The 26715-nt window shown below is 41.3% G+C and overlaps 2 protein-coding genes across 2 annotated transcripts; both read right to left on the bottom strand.

The window, feature by feature from the left end:
- Positions 1–2943: 2943 nt before the first annotated feature.
- On the bottom strand, positions 2944–8174 carry LOC118406456 (ankyrin repeat domain-containing protein 50-like). Its single transcript, XM_035806508.1, has 4 exons — positions 7833–8174; positions 7056–7215; positions 6518–6652; positions 2944–5728 (listed from the first exon to the last, which is right to left on the bottom strand). Exons 1-4 carry the CDS (start codon positions 7917–7919, stop codon positions 3834–3836), a joined length of 2277 nt encoding a protein of 758 aa, XP_035662401.1. The 5' UTR covers positions 7920–8174; the 3' UTR covers positions 2944–3833.
- Positions 8175–14730: 6556 nt separating this feature from the next.
- Positions 14731–21549, bottom strand: LOC118406355 (protein TORNADO 1-like). The gene is made up of 10 exons (XM_035806320.1): positions 21455–21549; positions 21221–21283; positions 20673–20807; positions 20241–20486; positions 19885–19993; positions 19600–19763; positions 18733–18918; positions 16609–17410; positions 16182–16301; positions 14731–15385 (listed from the first exon to the last, which is right to left on the bottom strand). The coding sequence occupies exons 1-10, from the start codon at positions 21500–21502 to the stop codon at positions 15345–15347; spliced, it is 1914 nt and encodes a 637-aa protein (XP_035662213.1). The 5' UTR covers positions 21503–21549; the 3' UTR covers positions 14731–15344.
- Positions 21550–26715: the final 5166 nt, after the last annotated feature.

Below are 26715 nucleotides of genomic sequence, written 5' to 3'. Positions count from 1 at the left end.
TCTTTTCTAGAAGTCAGAAAACTCGAGGTCAGACATGCCTCCGTCCAAGTTTTGCCACAGATTGACAGAACATCTTGAAGGCTGGCCTGAGTTGCAGGCCCAGGGAATGTTTTCTTGGGGGGCATTGCAGAGACGACATTAATGTGAAATACATCACGTTGAAATAGCATTGGGTTTCTTTAATACCCATATGTGGTCATATCTACATGTAGATGTAGCCTGGGTGCCAGACCCCCGATCTCAAATATCTGTGGTGCGGGGGCTGTGGTACTGGTACTGGTAGAATTTCTTGGGGGCATGTTGGCCATGGAGCCCAGGAGCTGGAGTGTGTAGGTCCTGGAAACAGTCTTGTATCCAGAATTATGTACTAGTAGATGGGTTCAGTCAAGGAGGTCATATTCTGAATATAACCTCCTTGGTTCAGTCATCCATTTTATGAAGGTTTTATGATTTTTATTTCCATGAAAGATGAAGATATTGTTTTGGGTTTGTCTGTTTGCGTGCCTGTGTGTTTGCTTTGCGTTTCTTGATTCTTTTGTAGTCAGCATAACTCAAGAACCTCTTGGTGAACAAGACCATAGCAAAAATTAGCATGTCCAGGCTAGGTAGGTCACAAGATACAAAAAATCCAGATTCTGCTGCAGTACCAAGGTCACATACCAGGGGACCCAAAGTCGACCATGACCTTTGTCTTTCCAATACCTACCCACTTACCAAATATTATTACAATCCATCCAGAGGTTCTTGAGTTATGCTGACCCCAAATATCTGGACAGACAGACTAAAAACTATACCTCAATTTTTCATGGAGGTAATGATGGTGATATTTGGTAACGTTTTATGGGTTACTTTTGTGTATTCTATGAAGGTCAAAAAGTATTGATTCTATTATGATGTTTCTGTCTATAACGTTAAGATTTTTTGGCACTATTGACAGGATGTTTCTGTCAAGAGAATTATTTTGCAAGAATTTTTATTGACAGGATGTTTCTTAGATAACGTTTATTGCACCAGATGATCCTGTCAGTTAGCAAGCTGAATAAGCTTGTTCACACTTCCAGTATGCATGTGCTGCGACATGAATTGTGGGTAATATGTCAAAGGTGAAGGACCCTGAATAACAGTTCTCGTCATGACCAGCGTCTCAATTTGCATAACAATGTCCAGATGTGTCTCAGGGGCCTTATCCTTTGACATATTACCCACATGTCCTGTCACTGCATATATGCATACTTGGAAGTGTTAATGCGTTTATTAAGAAAATTGACGGACATACAGCCGATTTCTTATAGGGGGCTGCTAACTTTGATCCACAGATAAGTAGCCTGGATGGCAGACTGTTTCCAGGGCCTTCACAGGCCAGTTCCTGGCTAAAAGACTTACATGCCCCCAAGGCACTTATCACAGCTCCCCTTGAGTTTCCCCAGGGTCTAACTCAAGCCAAGGGAGGCTGTGTTAAATGTCCGTAGGGGCATGTAAGCCCTTGTATCCATATTATCCAGCCGTACTTATAGCTCCCGAGTCTCTTCTCAGGCTTCTGTCCTCTCCGCCAGTACTTAAGTAAGTATTTGCGGAAAGGACAGAAGAGACTCGGGAGCTATAAGTACGGCTGGATACCAGGGTAAGCCCTGTGGCCAAGGCTTAGGAACTGGACTGTGTAGGCCCTGTAAACAGTCTGGCTACAGAAAAGCACAGGGAGGGACCTTAGGGAGTGGACCACATGAATGCTATCTAGACTGGACTCCAGGCTACCGGTAATTAATGATAAGCTGACCCATTGTATGAAATCTGTTGTCTCCAAGCAGATCCTACAGTGGCATAAGATAGTATAGCATCATAAGCTGGCCAAGGAGTTTCATTTGCCAACCGTAGAATCTGCCGCAGAACAATTGGCAAATGAAACTCATCGGCTGGCCAAACTCCTTGGTCAGCTTTATGATGCAATCTTCTGCCAACGTAGGATCTGCTTTGAGATTTCTAAATCTGTTCTGAAGATAACATTAATTTTTTATTGTTCCTTTCAGAGTGTGATGTTTCTGAAGTGCCTGGTGACATCTTAGCAGGACTTTGGACTGCTGCACCCCTCCCCACTAAGATGTAACATACATGTATGGCTTTCTCCTTCCTTATGCCAGGGCAACATTTACAAACTCTAAACCTAGGCCCGGCCAGGCTGTTTGTGGGAACAAAAAACAAAAGTACATATCACAAAAGTTTATGTTACATAAATCATGCTCATTACTATTTTGTTAAGTTTTGTGTGCTTTGTTGCCCTTCATAATGATACTTTTTGTTCCCACAAACTTCCTATATGGGTGCCAGTTTGCAAATGTGACCCTGGCATTGATGTTGAGGTAACTAATAAACTGTCTTAAATCAGGATTGATAGTTTTATGCAGTCATTTTCTGATGTATGAATGAAGAATGAAGCAACAACCTTTAACTTGACATAGTCCTATATGATTAAGCAATGATTCAGCGCTAGCAGTCACATTTTACATTATCACAAACATCAATCCTTAGGCCATACCAATTTAATTTGTTGGTTCTTTGACTTTTTTTCCGAGATGATATGGAGCAACAGGGTGAAAAAAATGTTTCCATAAAGTCGGGAGTGAAGATATGGGCTTACATATCATAAAGAGTAGACACAGGAACATTTTTAGCTTCAAAAAAATCAAATATTCTTTTTAATGATTCTATGGCAGACATGTGTACCGTTTTTGTGTATGCCCAAAATTGGCCATTGTTCAAAAATTGATATTGAATGTAAAACACTGGCACACAAAACTAAATAACATTATGCTTCTACAACAACATCTTTCCCACTTTTTTGTGAACAGAAAAAAAATCATCAAAACATAAGTATTTACGAGTGACTGAAGGTGGACTTTTAGGTTGGGTTTGCACATGCGTATATATTCAAGTCCATACGAGGTCCAATGTCTACTATTTTTCCTGTGGAGCCTGGTAGAGGCTATGACTTCCAAACGGACCTCATACAGACTTCAATATATACGCATGTGTGAACCCACTCTTATGGACAGTCACTTTACTGCATAATCTCTGCATCCTGCTTATGACAATGATGATGATTACCTAATTTATGTGACACAGCTTTGAATATATGTAAATTGATGAAACATTTTACTTCACATTTTACACCCAATAATTGAATAAAGAGACTTTTTTCCACGAGCATTGCTTTATTTTCACTGACATTTTGGTAATTGTCTGTCTCATTCCTCAGGTCTCAGACTCAGGACGAAGGTGACAGAAGATAACTGAAACGTCAGTAGAAATAAAGGGATAGTTGTGAAAGAGTCTCTTTATTCAGTGACATAGCAACCTGATGTAACTATTCCAGAGTTTACTTCACATCATTGTAGCCCTTGGGCTAAATTACAGATGTACAATAATACTTTTTAATGCAGATTTTAGTACAATACATGCTGAAACAATAAATGTGCATGCTAAAATCACCTCAAGTATGTAAAAACTGCTACTTAGTACATGTGCCTATCATGATGTTTACATTCAAAATACAGGATTTGTTGTTCACCTTAATCACAATGCATTCAGAAGCTTGACACTAAATTAGCCTGTTTTACAGAACTTAAGAACTGTAAATCATCACAGCATAGAAGGCAGCATGTGCACAAGACCATTTCTGTTCAGGTCTGACAATGCCTGGGTATTGGACCATAAGGACATCATCAGGAACATCTTTACAAATATGGCAAGTAAAAGTAATTACCACAGTCTGAAGCTCTAACTTTGATGCTTGATTTAATGCTGCATTTACATGCAAATAGAGGATATAATACAATGTATTATTTAGGCTTGATTGCATGCTTCTTGAGTATCTCTTCAACAGCGGAGTGACCCTCATACTTTGCTACATCTGTTGGACTTCTGTCATCCTTGTCTGCCATGTTGACATCTGCACCCTTACTGAGGAGCATCTCTACTGTAGAGAGGTGGCCCTGCTGTGCTGCTGACCAAAGTGGAGTTTGACCATATTTGTCTGCCATGTTAACTTCCGCACCGTTACTGAGGAGCATCTCCACTGAAGGAAGGTTTCCATTCCGTGCTGCTGTCCACAAAGGAGTCCGAGCATACCTGTCTGCCATGTTGACATCTGCACCCTTTCTGAGAAGCTGCTCTACTATAGGTAGATGGTTGCACTGTCCTGCTATCCACAGTGGAGTCCTGCCATCCATGTCTGCCATGTTGACATCTGCACCATTACTGAGCAGCATCTCTACTGTAGAGAGGTGTTCCCGCTGTAATGCAACTAACAGTGGAGTTCTGCAATTCTTGTCTGCCATATTGACATTTGCACCCTTGCTGAGGAGCATCTCTACTGTGGAGAGGTGACCCTGCTCTGCTGCTGACCAAAGTGGAGTTTGACCATATTTGTCTGCTATCTTGACATCTGCACCATTACTGAGAAGCATCTCTACTATAGGGAGGTGGCCCTTCTGTGCTGCTATCCACAGTTGAGTCCTGCCATTTTTGTCTGCCATGTTGACATCTGCACCCTTACTGATGAGCATCTCTACTAAAAAGCTAGGGAGGAGGAACTGCTGAAGTGCTACTATCAGTGGAGTCTGACCATCCTTGTCTGCCTTGTTGACATCTGCACCCTTACTGAGGAGCATCTCTACTGTAGAGAGGAGACCCCACTGCAGTGCTACTATCAATGGAGTTCTGCCATCCTTGCCTGCCATGTTGACGTCTGCACCCTTACTGATGAGGGTCTCCATTGTAGGGAGGTGGCCCTTCTTTAATGTTATCCACAGTGGAGTCCTGCCCTCTTTGTCTGCCATGTTGACATCTGCACCCTTACTGAGGAGCATCTCTACTGTAGATACATGTAGGTGGCTCTTCTGTACTGCTATCCACAGTGGAGTCCTTCCATCTTTGTCTGCCATGTTGACATCTGCACCTTTAGTGAGGAGCATCTCTACTGTAGGGAGGTGGGCCTTCTGTGCTGCTTTCCACAGTAGAGTCTGGCCGTTATTGTCTGCCGCGTTGACATCTGCACCCTTACTGAGGAACATCTCTACTGTAGAGAGGTTGCCCTCCTGTGCAGCTATCCACAGTGGAGTACTGCCATTTGTGTCTGCCTTGTTTACATCTGCCCCCATACTGAGGAGCATCTCTACTGTAGGGTGGTGGCCCCAATGTGCTGCTATCCATAGTGGAGTCTGGCCAACCTTGTCTGCCATGTTTACATCTGCACCCTTGCTGAGGAGCATCTCTACTGTAGGGAGGTGGTCTTTCTGTGCTGCCATCCACAGTGGAGTCCTGCCATCCCTGTCTGCCATGTTGATATCTGCACCCTTACTGAGGAGCATCTCTACTGTAGGGAGGTGGTCTTCCTGTGCTGCTATCCACAGTGGAGTCCTGCCATGCCTGTCTGTCATGTTGACATCTGCACCCTTACTGAGGAGCATCTCTACTGTAGGGAGGTGGCCCTGCTGTGCTGCTATCCACAGTGGAGTCCTGCCATGCCTGTCTGTCATGTTGACATCTGCACCCTTACTGAGGAGCATCTCTACTGTAGGGAGGTGGTCTTCCTGTGCTGCTATCCACAGTGGAGTCCTGCCATGCCTGTCTGTCATGTTGACATCTGCACCCTTACTGAGGAGCATCTCTACTGTAGGGAGGTGACCCTGTTGTGCTGCTATCCATAAGTCTGGGTACAGGTGGCCTTGATGTGCTGCAAGACATTAGTCAATCCGACCATTATGTTGTACTCACTGTGCCAACCACTCTTACCGCATAAAACTACCGAGTGCAACACTGATTATCCTGGCAGCAGATCTGCCCCAAAGACAGCCTTGCCAATCCACAGCAGACTTGATATATCTAGTAGGTTACAGATGACTAAGACTCTAAGAATAACTGTAACTGGATGAGCTGTATCGCAGATAATTCCAGATGCCTACTGGATAAAAATGATTCTGATGACTTTGAGACAGTGCTTGCTACTTAGCTCTGTTGCAGAATGCTCAACTTGCTACGTCAATGAAGATTAGATATCCAGGTAATAAGAAATGCCAAAAAGCAGTTACTCAAGCAACTGGATATGATTTTGGAAACGGTCAGATGGTATCCACCATCTTTCGTCATGACACTGACGTTACTGCATTACAAGTGTCACTAACGAAAGTTGGTTGATACCATCTGAAACGTCTGGCCGTTTGCAAAATCATATCCAGTTGCTTGAGTAACTGCTTTTTGGCATGCTTAACTTGCTGTATGAATTATGATTGAGCATACTGTGTGGTGATGTTCTGAAAGAGGTATACAGTAGAAGCCGCTTATTTGCACGACCTATTTGCCAGTGAATTTCGTGCAATTATCCGACTGGTGCAATAATGCGAAGTTATCTAGCTGGACGACACCGGTTTCGGATTTGGGGATTGCGTGCAGTTAACAGAAGTGTGCGTTAATCCATTGTGCAATTAACTGGCTTCTACTGTATTCTTGAACTAAGTGAGCTTACCTGTAGTTGAGTCTGTGTGTGATTTGGCATTGGTGGCTCTGTCAGTTGGTTGGATGGTGGAACGATCAGTAGTGGGTCTGGCCATGGTCTGTTGGATGGCAGCATTTGGTTCAGGCAGTGTGTCTGCGGTTTCATCTGTATATGTCAGGCCAAAAAAATGCATTTGGAACTGGTTATAGGTACTGGTTATAGGTACCGTCAATATCTCTTGTCAATAACTTCAGCAAAAACAATTGTTGTATTGGACACATGTAAACTAACGTGCATATTGTAACTGTCACCCATGCTCTAAAAGACCCAAAAATTGTAGAAATGCAGATGTACGCTATACTCCCAAAAATTATTTCATCGGGTTGTCAGATTCACTCAGAACAAAGAACTGGAGAGTTCTTTTTCACCCCCAGTACTGGTAAGCAGGTAACAAACAGACTGGTTGAGAAAAATAAATCCTCAATATGCTATGTACACTATGATGTTACTGTTTGGTGGATATGTATAGAAGATTTCAATAGGTAATGGAAACATTCTTGAACTCTACCTGTATGGAAGAAGTCCCTCCATGCTGTGAAGTCTTCCTTCAGCACCATCGTCCTGACCACCAGCTCATCTCCATCTTCAGCTCCCTCGATCTCATCTGATATCACCAGATCCAACACAATGTCAGACAGACTCCCACTGTTGTAGAAACTCCAGAAATGCTCAAAGTTGGATTTAGTTTCAAAGTCCAAGAACAAAATTACACAGCCTCTGTACTTTCGCAGAATTTTTGCCCTTTCTTCTTCAACTTTGGCCTGAATTTGATTGAAATTTTTCTCTAAGCTTTGCTTTGACAAGAATAAAACTGTGTTTAGATCTTTTACCAGCTCATTTTTGTGCATATAGAGAAGTTTGATATCGCGTTTTCTCATTTTGTCTTTAAGTTTCAATATCTTGTCTATTTCTTCCAGAGAAAAAGTTTCATTCACTAAGTCTTGTTTTATTCTGGTCAAAAATTCCTGATCTTGACTGTCTGAATTCATGTGCTCTTCCAATGGTGAGGTATGACTGACTGCAGCACTGGAATTTCTCAAGAATGCAGCAGAGATTGCCATCGGCATTGGAGCTGGTCTTGCTGTGGAGATAAAGGATTTTTTTCATCAGTGTTTTTATAATTTTTAACAAGCTTAAGCCACGTTGATTTGATTATAATGGATGACATCCTCTAGGAACCCCAAAACTGATTGTCTTCAATATGAAATCTAAGTGGTCAGGAAGATTGAACAAATGACCAAACACACAGAGTATGGAATACCAAACAATAGATTTTTCATTTTTGTTCTTTCACATCTTCGTCTTTGACCTTGGAATTGACATTGGCATTCTGTGACATTAGCATTTGTAATGCTTTCTGACATTTCCTCATTTTGCAGCTGCTTTGTATGATTTACAGCATGACTGGAATTTTGTTTGAAACAGCCGGGAATTGATGGGCACAGATGTCATCCAAATGATAACATCAGCATGGCTCTACAAGAAGTAAAATGCAATATGTTGAATATGATAAGCATGTTAAAAGTACTATTGTATAAGATAATAATTTAAATTCAATCCCAATATCCCTTTAACCTTTTTTACTGAATATCACAAAATGGAGAAAATCAACTGTAATGTATAATGCTGGTTCACCTTTATGCGTGGAGTAACCTATATCCGTTACTTTAATAACAGGGTATGTAGGGATATCATGGCAACAGGTAGTGGTTTCAAGCTGCAATATCCTGAAAATATTGCAATTTTGAACCAACCTGCGTCATCTTGATATCTGTACATGCCCTGTTTTAAAAACAACGGAAATAGGTTACCCAACGGATAAACTGAATTAACGTTACCCTGCATGCCTCAATATTAAATGTTAACTTTGCTGACAACAGTTCCCTAGAGCCTCACCTTGTTTCAAGGCTGTTCTGCCTTCATCAGTCTTGTCAATAGGATCTGCATCCCTCCTCCTCTTCTGGCCTTGCTCTGGCTGCTCTGGCTGTTGTGTTCCAGTTACTGGATACATTTAAACATTTGGTCATGATCAATTCATGAGTTGATGTTCAATTATAAAACATTTTGAGGGAGGTTTTGTGCAATAGCCTATTAATGGACAAGAACCAATGAGACATGAGAGTATGGATAGGGTATCTAGCACAATTTTGTTATTCATGAATTGTGGAAGTTCAACGACCACCTGACCAACGCGACCGGCCAAAATTGGGACCCATAACGACCGCGTCATTTTCAACCTTGAGGTTTTCATCAATTTTTTATGATAACTAGCACGATTTTGTGCGGCCAGTTTGCGTCGGATTTTGACCACCATTACGATGTTATGTTTAGAATAAAGATGGCGGCGGTCAATGGGTGGGTCAATGGGGCAGTCTACTGTAATGTGGGAGGAAATGTGCTCGTTTTGTGCTTGCTATTTGCCATTAAACATAAGGGAAACCATTTATACTATGCATCGGGCATGTTTTGAGTCGATACTCTTCTCTGCGACCACCTGTCCAAATCGACCGTTTTTTTCCGGTCCCCGAGGTGGTCGTCTTGAGCAGGTTTGACTGTACTAATTTTTGACCTGGAAGAGGAAATTTGTGTGAAAAGTACAATGTACCTTCTCCATTGCCGGGCATGTCAGAGGTTCAAACCCAGAACCTCTTGTTCTGGACCAAACACTCAACCATTACACGACATATACATGATGCCAATTGTATGTGCAACAGCCTCAAATGTTGAAGAAACAACTTACCTGGTTTTGTACAGGCTTTAATGAACTGCTGATGAGACTCTTCCCAATACTTTGTAGACAAAAGTTGCTGTTTGCCCCTTGCTGCTGTTTTGAACTCTGTCCTGTTGTGTTTCAGCACCCTCTCAATGGCATCAGCCCAATGTTTGACAGTGAAATGTTCATCACTTCCATCCATGTCAACAATAGAATGATGCAGTTCATCTACATGCTCGTGAACAAAGTCTGCTAGTCCAGATTTGCTGGATACAAGAACAGGAACTCCAGCTGCGATAGCCTCCAGACCGATCAGTCCAAACGGCTCAGCACGAGAAGGCATCAGGACCAGGTGGGCCTGCATCATCTCTTTACAGATGTCCTTCTGTGTGCCATAAGGGAGGAGGGTTATGTGTAGGTTTGCTGACTTACGGTGTTCAAGGATTGCCTGGCGTGTTTCAGCATCATCTTTGTTGACTCCAATGACACGATACTTGACTTTGATCCTGTCTGCAACAATGCTCAGGGATTCAACAGCAAGGTCATATCCCTTCAGTTTCTCAACACCCGTCACCCTACCAATGGACAGGACCACCATTGTGTCTGCCTTCCTGTATTCAGCCTTTGCATCTTCAAAAATCTTGGAAGGTCGTGGAACCAAGATAAGATGCTGAGGTCGCTTGTCAACAGCTATAGCTCTGAACTGGTTCTCAAAGTGGTCAAACATCTTGTTTCCAAGAGAAAAGACCACATCAGCCTCTTGTGCATCTTCAAGGATGGAGTCTTCCTTCTTCCCTATACCCATGGCCTCCTCATCTCCCTTGTAATGCTCGGTGTCCTCTGGTATGTCATTTGTATAGAGAATGACTTTAGCATCTTGGTATCGTCCTTTCTTTATCCTTACTGCTGCTCTACTTGTGACATTAGCATGTCCCACTATGCTCCTTACCTTGGATGGAAGATGGGGGTATCTGACACGATGGTCAAAGGTCAGCCAGTCAAGAGACGCAGTCCTAGTGTCATCTGGGTCAAGTTTAGGCAGTAACAGTACCACTCCATCCTGTTGTGCAGTGCTTATATCCTCTTCAGTTGCTTGTAAAACAGTACTAAATACAGGGATGTCTGGTTCATATTCCTTGATTATTTCTGCTACCTTTCTGTCTAAAGATGAGCTTCCTACTTTAGATGTGCCATAATCAGTATGGAGCAGCAAGACAGCAGGCTGATCTGTATGAAAATGGGTATGGTGTTACAAATCTACTGTTTGAAAGATAAATATAACATATAACATATAACGTTAACTTCTGAATCATGAAGTGTTGTTTGCCTTAGGGTTTTGGTATGTATAGAAATTAAAAGGCCTGATAGTGATTTTTCCTTTAGTCATTCAATACCATAAAAGTAAAAAAGCCTTTTACTGATGAAAATGGCTGTTGAAACTATATCTGAAGGACTTTGACCTCCAAGCTAAGTTCTTGTTTCCCTTAAAATTACATTTTTATTGACATTCAATTCACCTCTAATTTGTTTCTCAGGGATATAGCCCGATGATTTGTGAGGAAAATAGCATACAACAAACTTGTCTTTTGTAAATGTCTCTATATTCAAGTTTTGAAGTTCAAACTTGTGATACCAGCTTTTCCTATTGAACTTTGAGCTGCATGCAAACTTTCTTCCTTTTGTCACAGTCTTCATATGTTTGTGGTGAAAAATTGATCCTTTATCGATCATGATTATAAGTCTGTACCGTATTTAGCCTTAATGTTTTAGAAGCAAACAAAGAATTCCTTACCTTTTACACTAGAGTTAGCACAATCCAAACTTTTTGCAGCAGCCATTTTGTCTCGTTGTGATGTTTGCCTGTACCATGGTCTGGAATGCTGGGTAGAGTTGGCTCCAGGCTTGGGTTAGTTAATATTTACCTGTCATGTGATCACAAAGTTTACAAACTAAAAGCAAACTGCATGTTTGCTAAGCCAACGTAACATTGTTCAGGGCTTTGTACTTAGTGGTGTCAAGGCAGAACAGGTGTATAGGCAGCTCTGAACTGCATGGTTGGCAAACTGATCAATATGAATATCTTGCTACTTCCATGAAAAGAGGAGGTGAAGTTTTTGGTGTGTCTGTGTGTTTTGGATCTTTGTGGTCAGCATAACTTTAGAACCTTTAGATGGAATGTATTTGGTGTGTGAACAGGGGTTTAGAAGATGAAGGTCAAGGTCAATTTTGGACCCCCTGGTGTGTGACCTTGGCACTGCGTCAGAACTTCCATTTTTTGTATTTTGTGTCCTTGACATGCCATGACAATGGATAGCGAGTGTGAGTGAGTGATGCAATGGTCTTGGTATTTGATTGATTAACCGCACCAATTGTTGGCTGTAACTTAACACCTGTTCAAGCCTTCAAGGTCAGTTACACCTACATGATAGCAAAGTATGGGCTGGACCTTTGGCATAATGAAACAGCTCTGTCGCTTTTTGTAAACAAGGTAACCCGTAAGTATCAACCCGTTTTTCCCACTGTATGCTAAGCCTACTGCTTTGTTCCATGCACCGCATAAGTTACCAAATGAATGTTTCTCCAAAACATTAAACTGTGTTGGTCATGCCCCTGTAAGATTCTAGCCTCCCTAGCAGGCTATCTGGGGCCTTTTTTCGGCTTGGGCAATCAGCGACCCAGTACAAATAGAAATGGCCAGCAAAAGTGTATTATGAGCTGAAAAAGGCCTCAGAGAGCCTGCTACGGAGGCTAGTAAGATTCATAGTCAGATCCAGTTGGGATTGAAAGAACTTCCACCTGGGTGTCTACAAGCATTGGACGTGTGCGCGTTTCTATGTTTTTAAATCGGTAACAGCTTTAGGATACTCTATAATCTGGAAAGGAATGCTGAATGATTTTTCAGCACCAAGGACATGTCCTATCCTTCAGAAAGTTTGTTGCATGTGTGGTGTGACTGTGTACATGTGTGTTTTTATTTTGATCTCTATAAGGTTATAACGTCAATGTAAGCACCCAATGATCACCATGTAACTAGACCCGGAGGTCACTCCAAGGTGTGACAAGAAAGCCACTGCTTAGAGCTTGGTTGCAGGTTACATGCAGAAGGTTACACGTCATTGAATAGGACTGTAACAGCATCTCTTCTCCCCAGGTCAGAAACATCATAATTGAGACAAGCACAGGTCATTACAAGTGAGGACTAAGTGATCCAGTAGAAAAATCGGGTTATGAAAGCTGCTAGGGAAGTTCCCTACCTTATTACCTCCATGAAAAAATGGAGGTATAGTTTTTGGTCTGTCTGTGTGTCTGTGTGTCTGTCTGTGTGTGTGTCCGCATATTTGTGGACATCATAACTTGAGAACCTCTCGATGGACTACGATGATATTTGGTATGTGGGTAGGGGTTGGGAAGACGAAGGTCAAGGTCAATTTGGGGCCCCCTGGTGTGTGACCTTGGTACTGCAGCAGAACTCCAATTTTTTGTATCTTTTTATCTGGACATGCTATGGTCTTGATTTCTTGGTGGCAGATAGCTTTTGATGTAAGGAAGAAGTGGTGTATGTTTGGACCCCCTAGCAGCTTGCTCTGGAACTGCAGGAGCATTTTTGTCAAAATCTTCCAAGAAGCATAACGGAACATAGGAATGATGAATTTCCATGATATTTGGTATGCAGGTACATGTAGCAGAGATGTACATAATGAAATCAAAATTATGCAAATTTGGACTTCATTTGCATACTTAATGAGGAAAATGTATATTTACAGTGTTTTCCAATATATCACTCAAATACATGTTACATATGTAGTTTGTGGCAGGCGGAAGTTAAGCAGATACTAATTATGCAAATAAGTCCCTAATTTGCATAATTAATTTGAAAGTGTCCTAATTTTTCTTATTTCGTGTAGTAAATGATTGGTCTGTCAACACTGTGACCTGTGTACGTTAGTTAAAGGTGTACATAAGCAAGCATAAATTATGCTAATGTGAAAGTCATTTGCATAATCAGAATATTTCATGGAGGTATGAGGTCTCCGAACTCTAGTTTAGGGAATAGATTTGATCTGCTCACATCAGGAAGGGCCCCTTCTCTTTTTGAGAGGTGCAACGGGTTCTTAGCATGATTATGGTGTGGTTCTCCTCATACATAGGACCTCCATTTAACGTCATATCTGAGGGACGGTCCTCCGAAGTTAATTAGGTACTCATTTTCACCTGAGTGGAGTGAGGATATCGAGGTTGAAAATTTCCACATAGTTATAGGTCTACAAGCATCGGGCGTGTGTTTCTTTATTCATTATCGGTAACAGCGTAAGAAATGCTTTAAACTGGAAAGGAGTTTGGCTTTGGTGAATGATTTTCCAGCACATGTCCTATAACGTTTCCTGAGATAAGTTTGTGCGGTGTGCCCTTTTGCTTTTTTTATATATATATACCGTTACCATGACTGTATCAGGACTTTGCTTTTTCTGGTTTTGTGTAACATAATTGTGTCTACCCAACATGCCTCTTTTATAATCAACTTAGGCCACAGAAAGGCAGTTTTATTTATGACAACAATTCCTTTATTTAAAAAAAAAATTCCTCTATTTTGAAATGGATAACATTTCTTTATGTTTAAAATGATAACTTAACAAAGTGTCAGAAATAGCAATATTATCTATTCTTAGGTACTGTCAACATGGGGACTGTAAAAAAACAATAACTATAAAGACTTTTATCAGAATATAAAATATTAATCATCACTTGCATTTAGATTTGAGAGGCCCCCTGCCCCATCAAATGTGCTATCAAACATTGTTTGAAACAAAACATTCATGAAAAGAGTAGATAAAAGCTACTAGATTGAACATCTTCATTTCTTATCAACTTTATATCGCTACTGTTCAGGGTTAAAGTAAGGGATGTCATATTTGAAATCAGATGTCAATGAGTGAATCAGATATTAACAAGTTACTTAATCTCCTTGGGTTTGACAGGGAAGAAATGTGCAGGAATGAATGTCAGATCTTAGTTGGAATCATATGACAGCATGTTCTACTCTCCTTGGCTCTCCTAGGGTGGCAGAATCTTCCCTGAAATTCCCAAGAAATGAATGTTACAAGGAACAGTGAAACTATACATTGCTCATTCATGATGCTTTTGTTGCATTTATCACAAAGATGTCATAATTGTTGATTTGATTCATTCCAAGAAGGGGATGTGATATCACAAGGAACGGACTGTTTCTACTTGAGAACAAACATTATTTTGCAAATTACAAAGTTTGTGAAACACTATACTCTAGATTATACTGGTTCAGAAGTAATGAAGCCTGATTAAATCTCGCTTGTAGCAGCCCGCCCAACATCTGGCTGGCCTCCTCTGCAGGGTGGGGCTAGGTTAACAGCCCTGGACAGCAGAGTTTTTGTTACACAGACTAGGAAGTAACGGAACTGTACAAAACATACTGTACACTCTTACAAAGATTCCTTAGTTGCTTGGTTTTTTACTTGTGGTCATATTGTGGGTGATTTTGAGGAGTTTGGCAACCTCCAAAGTACTAGTAAACACAGTCAAACATGAGTTGAGAAAACTAAGGAATTCGTTGTCACTACCAGTGAGAGAGAAATGATCAATGGTGAACATTTATTTTTTGTACTAGTAATATGAATGTAGACATATGGATGTGAGTCCCAGGCGGCCTCAGAGTAACACTTTAGGTGTTTGCTAGTACTATGGTCATCTTTAATGTTCCAAAGAAACTAATATCCACATAGCCAACTCTAGTGGAATGAAGTATAGTGTAAACATATAATATACATGTAACTGAACTGAAGCTACCCCTCGTGGCCTTCATTTCAATTGGCCTAACGGTACAATATGATCATGATTTCCAATCCTGAGGATCTCCACAAACTCATCACTGGTGCACCTTCCCTGGTGACTAAGGAGGTCAAGGAGAGTCTCCGCCTTCCCCTGTCTGGTTGTTTTTATGTAGATGTCCTCCGTCTCCTCGATCTGCAGAAAGCCCCTCTAGCTGGATGAGATGTGGGAACAGGTCTGACACCTGCAGCCTGTTCTTCAGCAGTGGGTAGTTCTGCTTGATCAGATCTTCTGCTGACTTTCACAAGTCTTCTGCTGACCTTCTGTGAAGAAATATACTGATAATGATGACATTTTTATTGACTGGCTTGCAGACATGGAATGGTGAGATCAAAAGTAACAACAATAATTGTGCAGGTTACAAACATGAGGACAAACAAAGAGACAAGGCTGGCTCCAAATCTAATGCAAGAGCCCAGAAAACAAGATTGGCAAAGAAACAAGTTACCAACATTTTCAAAATAGAGACCCATCAACGCTGAAGTGACAAAAACTATTTCACTGCAGATGAGTCTTCTATTCATGGATTCAAGGAGTGCAGAAAGTGCCACTAGTGTGGTGGCTTCTACTAGAGCAGTTACCGGGCCAAAAGCTACTGTTGCGACATTGTAGCTTTTAGTCTGCTGATACCTCTGGTGTGTTATCTGTCTTTTTGGCCAATTTGTACTATTTCCAGTGACATGTGCAACCTGGCAGATAACCAACTAAAACCCATTGATCCCACTATGGTGTCACTGCAGCTGATACAGATACACCAAAGGCTACCACATTAGTGCCTCTTCTACAACTACACTAAAGACTAAGTCATCACTATTGTCACTTCTAGTTCTACGACTACACTGAATGCTACACATACCTCACTAGAATCAATTCTAATAGTACACTCATAGCTTGTCATATTGACCATTGCCATAGGGGAACAAAACTTCTTTTTTTTCTAGTCAGGCAAAACTTAACTCGTGTGAGGAATTTCATCCATAGAATTTACTTGCTGTGGGAAAAAGAGGTTTCAATCTTATTTTGTCCAGTGTCAGCTCATAAACTGATAAAGGTACCAACCTTTCAGGTTGCCAAGATGCTGCTGCTGTTGTTGCTGCAATAAATCCTTGACCTTCTCTGGGACGTTGGTCTGATGATGAATGAGCTCTGGCCTCTTCTGGAACACCCACCCCCGCATGCCTGTTGTAAGGTAAGGGCAACCGCCAATCATCCAATCAGCTTTGTTACTCTACTGTGTTTTAAAAGCTCTTGAACTCGGTTTCTTTTGCAGTTATCAAGTACCAAAACACAAAGTGATTAATAGACAAAAACCTTATTAGAGCAGGTTACTCAAGACGCTGATCTTCCATTGATGATATTTTGATTTGTGATACAAAATTACCGAAATTCACAAAACGCTAAGTTCCAATGCTCATCTATGCTTGCAAGCAATACACAATTTGCAGGCATTTATTTTTCCAATATGAAACCCTAAAGATGTAAGCACCTTCCAGGCTGCTGAGATCATGCACGAGATCCATGACCTTCTCTGGGATGTTCCTCCTAGGATGAATGAGGTTCTCCCCCTTTGCTGATGCTGTCAACACCTCTTCCCTGCTGTAGGCATAAGGCTGTGATCTGTGTTCCCGGAGGTCCAGGGCGCTGAGCACCATGTCCCGTGACCTGGCTCCGGGGCTTGTTTGGTGCAGCAGGCGGTATGTCATGTCTATCAGGATGTCCATAATGGAGTTGCAGTCCTCCCTGTTGCCATCATGGCTCCTGACAAAAATGTTGAGTTGCCTCTTGTCCGTTGTGATCTTCAGTAGTGCTTCAGCCTTCCCATCGGTACATTTGGCACTGTTTTTCCACAGGAGAGGCTGGCTGAGTCTGTTCTGGTGTGCTTGCATCAGTAGCGTCTGCAGCCGTGGGAACAGGTCACATGAGAAGCTGTCAACTTCTGTGCGGCATCTGATCTGCAAACCAAAGTAGACAGCCTTGTTGGACACGGGAGACCACGCTGACTCTTCCATCTCCTTTTGCAGCAGGCTGGGGAGGATGAAGGTGCGACTGTCATGCGTATGGCAGAGTTGGAAGTCCTGGAGGAGTTTAATCAGCAGAGGGATGTCGGCAATGTCACTAAAGACACGGGTGAGCTCCTCACGCGTGACATGGTCCTCGGCAGTCCGGTTTATCTTGTCTCTTATCGTGTCGAAGTTGTTCGAAGCAAGGAGGGGTCCAAAAACCGATGTGTTCAACCACTGGGGGTCCAGCACTACCAATGAGTTGGGTTCTTGGCGAAGGGAGATGATCTAAATTAAGAATTGGATCAAAAGAAAAATGAAGAAGAAGACTTCATTTTAGAACGTTTATACCCAATGGCTTTGAAAGAGAGTGCCTTGGTGTTCATTCTATGTCAAAAAGTTGCGGTTGAAGTACTTTGTGATGATACAAGTTGTTTTCTTTTGCTGTTACTGGATAAACTAGAGTTCGGCGACCTCATACCTCCATGAAAATTTAGAGCTTTCGTAAATTTCATGCAATTGACTAACACATTAACATAATTTATGCATGGTATTGTTCATCATTGACTAACGTACACATGTCACAATTATAAAATTCCCATTATTAATCATAAAGCAGTTTTGCAATTTTTACATAAATTATGCAAATAAGTTCCTCATTACCATATTTGGTATCTGCATATATTCTACCTATCATAATCAATATGTGTTACATTTATTGAAGTCCAGTTATTGAAAACAATGGAATTATACAATTTCCTAATTAATTATGCAAATTAAGTCCTCATTTGCATAACATGTATATCATTATAAACATCTTTGCCTAAGGTACCCGCATGCCTAATATTTTGCCAATCCATCAATCCATTCTGCAGTTATCCTCTTTAGAATGTCTTGACAAAAACGCCCCTGCAGTTCCGAAATTAAATGTTAGGGGGCTGAAACCTGCCCCACTTTGTCATGACACTGCAAGCTATCTACCAGCCAAATATCGAGACCATATCACATCCAGGACAAGAGATACATTGAAAAAACTGCCATGATATAATATCCTCATTAATTATGCAAATGTACTCCTATTTTGCATAATTAGTATTTAATCTTGTACAACATTGTCTAAGGTACCTACATACCAAAAATCATGAAAATCTGTTGTTCCCTTCTTGAGTTATCCTCGTCAGAAGTTTTTGACAAAAATGCCCCTGCTATCCCCAAACTAGACGCTAGGGGGCCCAAAGTTACGTCATTTTTTCCTGAGCACAAGAGCTATCTAATACTCAAAAATCTTGACCATAGCATATTCAGAACACCGAGATAGCAAAACCAGAAGTTGCGCTGCAGTACCAAGGTCACACACCAGGGGGCCCAAAATTGACCTTGACCTTCGTCTTTCCAACCCCTACCTACATACCAAATGTCATCGTAGTCCATCAAGAGGTTCTCAAGTTATGATGACCACAAATATGCGGACACACAGACACACACACAAACACACACACAGACACACTCAAAACTATACCTCCATTTTTTCATGGAGGTAAATATAGTACATTTAGCATTAAGCATGCATATTACTGTCTTAAGTAAGCAAAGATACATTGTACTCTAACCTCCCCCTCATCATGTAGGTAAGATGACGCCAGCTGTACAATACGTTCCTTGAAAATGCCATGTGCATGCTTAATAGATGTCAAATATTCCTGCCATGACATCACTGGGAACGTCTTCCTTTCCTCCCTCCACCCTTCAATCCCTGCCAGCAACTGAATGCAGACCTTCGGGACCTTTGGTCTTTGCTGTGATGAATAATACAAATGTATAATTATGTTTTTTTAGCGTGTAAGTGAAGTTTGATAAGGCGCTTAAAGATTATGTAGAATTTCAAACTCAAAGAAGTAAAAAAGAAACAGGATAGTCCAGGAGAAATATCTACTCAAGTCATGAACTAGGACATACAGACATTGTTGGCAAGATGTTCTAGTACAACATTGAGGAAGGTTGCCAAATGACTACTAATGAAAGTATTCAAAGCATCAAGAAATGACTTTCAAATCACAAAAGTGCAATTGTAAAGGATGTCACACAGTGGCTAAGTCATTGTTGTGCATTGTTCCGATAGTATTTGTCCTGATTACGTAATAATGTAAAACAAGCAAAACACTGCATCTTATTATAGCAGCAGTATATTGTTTCTACATTTGGCAGCTGACTTGCAACCTTTTGAACCGGCTTAAAAGCTGTGACAGTCAATTTCTGCCTCCTGAGATATGACGTTGGAAATGGTCTCAGATAGATTTGTTTTCTAGATGACTATTTAAATCATATCACAGAACACCACAGAACCTAAAATTCATGCACTGTAATGGTAACATGCGCATCAGCTGAATCCTTTGAAACTAATGAAGCAATCTTTGGAATATTAAACTGCAAAGCAGAGATACTGTCTTATACTATATGGAAAAATATGATGGTCTTACCTTTAGCACGTCGTCCCTGAATGCTGCCAGCACCTCTCTGAGCCGTTGTATCTCACGAGACCCCGCTTCCAGGCAGTTCATCAGGAACACCTCCTGTGACACCACCAGTGACTCCTGGAACAGTTCCTTGTAGTGGTCTACCAGAGCTGTGGCCCGGCACAGACCTACAAATACAAAGGAGAAGGTTTGATACTCATCATTACGCAACTAATCATACATCAAACCTGAATTTATTAAAGAAATGACTAATCCTTAGAGTACAGTAATTGGAAACAATCAACTTACCTGCTTTCTGGTCCTGTAGCTTGTCCACATGACTGGCGATCAGAACAGCTCGGGGTTTGTAGGTGGGATCTGTGTTACTGCAGCAGATAAAACTCAGCCAACCATGGATCTGGGAGCAAAGAATTACAAATGATAATATTTCATTACATGGGCGATGGCATTTGTTGATATACAGGGCAGCTGAAGCATTTGTTGATACATCCTATTTGTGACAACAGAGTACTGAGTGGTTAAAGCTGTGTGTCAGCTCTAGGATTGGAACCAAACCTTGCAGTGATATCTCAATATCATTTGCTTTATCTCTGATAAATTGATTATTTGACAAGCTTATGGCTTTCCAACAAAAGTTTTCTTGCCTGCCGTTTCTGTTTGTCTTCTCCATCTGTGATTTTGTAGATGACAGGGAAGATGGCATTAGTTGTGCGGAGCAGCATGGCATGTGTGACGTAGAACTGCGCCTGTCCTGCAAAGTCATGCAGGCGGAGTCTCCCGAATCCTCCCACTGTTTTACTGGATACATGCACCCCCGGGGTGGGGTTAAAAGCGTCTTCTCGTCTTAACTGCCTCCTTATGTTCCAGAAAGCACCCGCGATGAAGCCTGTCTGTTTGGAGAAATTGCAACTACTTCAAAAACTGTAGTCTGTGAATGCTGTGTTTATATCTACATGTATCTATAAATCTATCTTCTGCAGTGTATTAGTGTTAAATATATCAATTAGTATTAAAAACAGGTTATGACACCTCCTGTCCTGAAAATTTGTTTGATGACTTGTATGTTAGGTTCTTACCTTTCTCAGAATTGCTTGCAAAGACGTTTTGCCAGCCTGCCCATCTCCACAGAGAATCAGTTTGATTGTTGTCCTCTCCTCAGACCCCGCAGAGGAAACCAGCTCCCTGTACTCCACCTGCTTCCGTGTTTCTGTCTGTAGGTTGATGGATTAGTTTCATGTGATCATTGATCACTGGGTAGTATGACCTAGACATTGATCATTGTAACTTACTAAGCTTCCCTAGAGCAGCATGTTAAGACTGGTGGTATATTCCTTCCAATTGGTCATCATAAACATTTTGTAGAGAGAAAAATTCTATACATGTTGGTACATAATGCCCCAATGTAGCATGGCTTTGACGGATAAATAGATAGACAAGTGGGCATCCTGAAAATGTTTGCATTTTGCAAACTGATTACCAAAGATATATTTTGTCCAATGCGTGTGGTACATGTATGACCCTTCTGGAACAAGATGCTGAAGTTAAATACCGCTTTCCTGACCGAGTTATGGTCATATGTAGTTCACAGTGGACCTGAGTTATGAATAACAGCTGCCTAACCTACCTCCAACAAGAACTGTGTATATCTGTCCAGTCCTGCAGCAACATCAACAGGGTACTTGTCTTCCTAAAATCATATAGTAATTGGAGATGTTTGAACATGTCATATTATTTTATTTAAAATAGAAATACATTTTGTATCCTACATTTATTATTGCTGGGATTAACCCACTATGATTGTGGCAAACTTGCTCCGATAAATACTGAGGCCAGTTTAAAAAAGAGTGTACCCGTTTACCTTATCTGTCACATTGAGTTCAGCTCTGTTCTTTATGAGCAGCTCCATCACCTTGACATGACCTTCTTCACATGCAAAATGCACAGCTGTGCGTCCAATCTGTAACACAACAGTTATGGCAATGGTTACAAAATTAAAGGTTGAACACATTGTTGCTGTGAAGAATCCAAAATGAATTGAATCTGCTGGAGGCCATGGTTTATCTTGTTCTTCTGTTCTTGTATAAATAGTGGGTAACACCCCTTTAAGTGTTGGGGTAATCCACCCAGGGCGCAGTACTACCGTTTTATTGGTCGTTCCTCTTGAACTTAACAGGATTGGCTTGGAGGGTGGTTGAATATGGTAGTTTGTTCCAGTCGATAATGGTTCTTGGGAAATATGAGTTTTTAAGACAATCTTTGTTGGTCTTGGTGAGTTTGTATGAGTTTGGGTGATTATGTCGAGATTGCCTTGGGTTCAACTGCAAATAGGAATCAAGCAGCAGGACTAGGAGACTTTGTCTAGACTTCTGAAGAATTGTAAGTCTGTTGGCTGCTCTTCTATTTTTCAGTGTATCCCATCCCAAGTCCGAGACTAAGTTAAGTGGTGCTTGACTGAGAATTTGGACTGTTAGGTACATTTAAAACAAATCTGGCCGCTCTTTTTTGGACCGCTTCTAGTTTGGAAATTTGGTCTTTATGATGAGGATCTGCTTTGGACAATTAGCTCTGTCCCTCATCTTAGCAGGAGACCAGTGCCCGCTTCTCCTGGCGAGGACATATCGTAAAGCTACCATGCAACCAAAGCCCAAACGAAACAAAAAGTGCCCCTATTGCTGCCAAGGAGTAACTCTCCATCATCCAGGAGGGTCTGCATGCCTTTTTCCGTTAAGCGTTACGAGCCATTTTATTTCACCGTTAATCGTTACCGACCCGCTCTAATTCAACGTTAATCGTTATCGGTATATTCTTCGTGAAGCATTATTGGTCGTTTCAATTCAACGTTAATCGTTATTTGTTGTCCTGAATTCACCGTTAAGCGTTACCAAGAAATTCTTCGTAACCCGTTACACACATGAAGTCTAATGCCAGATAGAACCCCTGAAAATGCAGGAAATGGCGTTTCAAAGGGTCCATATTTCAGAATTTCTCCGAGCCTCCCTGTCTTCGGTTCTGGACAGGGTAAAATATGTTGCGGAAGCGTTGCACTTAAAAACTTTATCACTCATACAGATTTCAGTGTCAAACTTAGCTTAGTTTCGGGTATAAAGTACTCCTAGAATGCAGAAAATGAGGTTTCTCCGGACCTCCCTTGCGACGGCTTGCGCCCTTGGCGCTCACGATGACATGGCGAAAATATGTTAGGGGCGTGGGTTTTCGCAAAAAAAATTTTTCTCTCTAATAAAATGTTATTTAATTTAGCTTCGTCTTACAGCAAAATCTGTCCTTCAAAAGGCAGTAAATGGCATTTCAGACGGGCCAGATTTTAAAATTTCCCCGGAATTATATTGCAACATGTCGTGCCTTCTGAGCTCGAATCGAAATGGTGAAATATGTCGGGGGCTCTGGAGTTGGAGGCCAAAGCTATAACCATGTGTAATTTGATGAAAATGTCAAAATCAACCTTAGTCGGTCAGCAAAATTTGCCGAAAAATGCAGGAAATAGCATTTAAGAGGGTCTTGATTTTAAAATTTTCCCGGGGAGCACCCCCGGACCCCCCTGGGATGCGTCGCGCCTTCGGCGCTGATCCATGTGCTGAAACAATAGTTCAATCCCCCCAGAAGAAATTTGCTGCCGCCGTCTTTGTTGCGGGCCGGGTACTCTGCCTCCGTCAATTTACAGATGTCATGGACATTGTCCCTGTCATTCCTCCGGGTTCTGGGCACCTTTTGCTTGTCATTAGTCGGATATTTTCACCCATTGATATAACTACTCTAGCGTTGTATGAATAGGAATGCACGTCAATGTTACTTAAGTGTTATGCTTTGTAACTCCTTCTGAATTTACCGTTAAACGTTACCGGGCCTCCTGAATTTACCGTTAAGCGTTACCGGGCCTCCTGGATTCACCGTTAAGCGTTACCAAGACCCCCCCATGCAGACCCTCATCCAGAAGGTCACGTTCCGAACAAACACTGCCTCGCTAGTGAGCAGCATACACATCCCTGTTCAAGGTTCACAGCCCTGAAATGTACATTTTGGCTCCTATGCCCTTGCATCACAATTGAATGACCTGAAATTTGGCATAAGGGCGTGTAGGATATGTGAGTTTATTCACACTTATGGCACACATCACTCTCAAATTGTTTGGGTAAAAAAAAGTTTAGGATTGTTTGCACTTTTAGACAAAAAAATGTATATTTTGGTTTCCTGTGTCATGAGAGAAAAATGATCTGGTATTTGGTAAAGGGAGAGTTTTCGCACTTAAATGGATGGAAATGTGGAAACATAGTAAGAACAGTCCATTTTGCATAGGGGTGTTCCAGAAGAGTGCCTTCTATGGCAGGGCCAAATTTTAAAACATTTTTGAGTGGGATGATGTTTGGCTGACCCATTTCTGCAAAAGGTTGTTAGTTTACATTCTTACCAAGGAGGTTGAAAGAGGGTTTTTTCAACCTCCTTGATTCTTACCTTGTTGATCGCATTGAGATCAGCTCCGTTCTTAATGAGAAGCTCTACCACCTTGTCATGGCCTCCTCTACACACTTTATGCAGAGCTGTGTCTCCATCCTTTGACACAACAGTTGTAGCAATGATTAAAACACAGGTCTCATAGTGAACTGATGGCTTATACATTTTTTCTATCATTACATGGATATAGTAATATATCATATTCACACATTATACATATATGCATGCATGCAAGGGTTAATAATGACCTGCCCCAAGGTGTATATGGTGTTATACTGCCTGGTCCTTTGCTATAACCACTGAATTAAACCACCGAGTGAGCGAAGCCTTCTGATTGGTCTGCGTCGCCTGGCTATATGATAATATATTATATTATGTGTGATTATATTATCATAGGTGATTTACACTCACACACACATATATATATATATACGTACATAACATCGACTATCATAATTCCACCAGGTGCCATAATACCGCCACGTCAAAAATCGTTAATATAGAGGTCTTCACAAGATTGTCTTGAACACCAAATGTTAAATATCGTAAATGTAATACACAATTCAGATATCTAGGTGTTGAAGACAATCTTGAGAAGGCCTCTATAACAACGTTTTTGGAGGTGGCGGTATAATGACACCTGGTGGAATTATGCGAATGTACAAATGTACAGTCAAACCTGTATTAGCGGCCACCTTTGCATAGCAGCCACCTGGCCATAGTGGCCACTTTTTGTCGGTCCCTTGGATTCCTAATGATTAAGACATAGGCTTAGCAGCCACCTGTCCAACGTGGCCACGGCCACACGATGTCCGGTCCCGTTAATACAGAAACACTGCCTATTGCAACCATACTTCAGCCTTATGTCACCCTGCACCGAGTTTGAAATTGTAGTTTGAGAGGATTTCGAGTTCCTGACAGGGTCATTTTGGCGGTAGCAGAAGGTATGGATGCCTTGAGCATTTAAGTGCAAGTCTTTGTCGGTGAATTTACCGATCGAGACAATGTTACTTGGTGAGAAAGATTAGTGGGAACTGAAATCATGTGTAGCTTGCTCATGGTCAATTGATCAACATTTTCTCTATAGTGGCCACCTGTCTATAGTGGCCATATTTCTCCAGTCCCTTGAGTGGCCGCTATAGACAGGTTTGACTGTACATGTACGTTACATCTTTGTATACATCTTCCACAACATACTTTTAGTAACATTGATACCGATTGTCTTATTTCCTCCAGGTACCATAAGACCAACATTAGACAAACGGTTAAATACACACAAAAATGTAATATCTTGAACACCTGGATATCTTAAGTGCACATACCTCAGGGATTGCTGATGCTGTAATAATCGATGTTCTTACCTTGTTGATCACATTGAGATCAGCTCCGTTCTTAATGAGAAGCTCTACCACCTTGTCATGGCCTCCTCTACACACTTTATGCAGAGCTGTGTCTCCATCCTTTGACACAAGAGTTAAAGCAACGGTTAAAACACAGGTCTCATTAGTGAGGTCTCATACTATAATCAGGAAAAACAGGTCTCATACTATAATCCCACCGAGTGAGCGAAGACTTCTGATTGGTCTGCGTCGCCTGGCTATATGATGATATATTATGTGTGATTATATTATCATGCACACACACACACACACATATATATATATACATACATACATACATACATCTTTATATATATCTTCCACAACATACTTTTAGTAACATTGATACCGATTCTCAAATAATCAGGAAAAACAGGTCTCATACTATGAGTGAGTGTGAGTGAGTGATATTTCCTCCTGGCACCATAAGACCGCCACATTAGACAAACAATATTGTTAAATAAGATCTTGAACACCTGGATATCTGAAGTGTGTGTACTTTTAAATTAGTGATTGCTGATGCTGTAACGATAGACTGCTTTAAATCCACTGTTTTTGTAATCTGGCAGAGTTATAAAAGTTGACATTATACAGTTACATCAAAATTATTGACGAAGCGATATATGCTCTTCTGAACTTTTCAATGATGAGTGAGCCTCTACAAGCCTCTCTGTGGTACTCACAAAATCCTTGGTATTGATGTCCCAGCCTTCCTCCAGCCCCCTCTGGACAGTTTCTACATCTCCATCCTTGGCAGCCCGGACGAAGTCCTGCAGGTTCATTTTCACCTGTCTATAACCTAGTTCATAGGAAATATAAACACAGGTTAATTTAAGAGCCTAATATGACCATTGAACCACCAAACAAACAACTATAATTACATACTAGACAAATTGTACTTTCAGCCTAGCTTGTACAAGTTCTAGATAAAGGTGCCAGACGTGTATACAGTCAAACTTGCCCAAGTGACCACCTGACTTCTTAGCGACCACCTGACCATTACGTCAGACTGCTTTTTCTCGGTCCCGAAAATTTTCCCCATTGACGTAAGCATTAAGCGACCTTTTTACAATGACCACCTGGCCAACGCGGCCGCCCAAAATTGGGATCAAATCCCTGCCCATAACGACCGCGTCATTTTCAAATCTTAAGGTGTCATCAACTTTCAATGCTAACTAGCACGATTTTGTGCCGATTTCGGCCTGTTTGCGTCAGATTTTGACTACCATTACAATGTTATGTTCAAAATAAAGATGGCGGCGGATGCACGCGA

Source organism: Branchiostoma floridae, chromosome 19 (assembly GCF_000003815.2).
Source record: "Branchiostoma floridae strain S238N-H82 chromosome 19, Bfl_VNyyK, whole genome shotgun sequence".
Taxonomy (NCBI): Eukaryota; Metazoa; Chordata; class Leptocardii; order Amphioxiformes; family Branchiostomatidae; genus Branchiostoma; species Branchiostoma floridae.
Note: the sequence above shows the minus strand (reverse complement) of the source record. Positions and strands in the feature narration are given on the sequence as shown.

Coding starts and splice junctions, on each gene's coding strand:
- LOC118406355 (XM_035806320.1), bottom strand. CDS start 21,502: ATGGAGCTGCTCATAAAGAACAGAGCTGAACTCAATGTGACAGATAAG. Junction 21,284..21,454: donor AACTCAATGTGACAGATAAG/GTAAACGGGTAC, acceptor ATATGATTTTAG/GAAGACAAGTACCCTGTTGA. Junction 20,487..20,672: donor TGCAAGCAATTCTGAGAAAG/GTAAGAACCTAA, acceptor TTCTCCAAACAG/ACAGGCTTCATCGCGGGTGC.
- LOC118406456 (XM_035806508.1), bottom strand. CDS start 7,919: ATGAGGAAATGTCAGAAAGCATTACAAATGCTAATGTCACAGAATGCC. Junction 7,216..7,832: donor AAGACGAAGATGTGAAAGAA/CAAAAATGAAAA, acceptor TCCAACTTTGAG/CATTTCTGGAGTTTCTACAA. Junction 6,653..7,055: donor GAGGGACTTCTTCCATACAG/GTAGAGTTCAAG, acceptor TGACATATACAG/ATGAAACCGCAGACACACTG.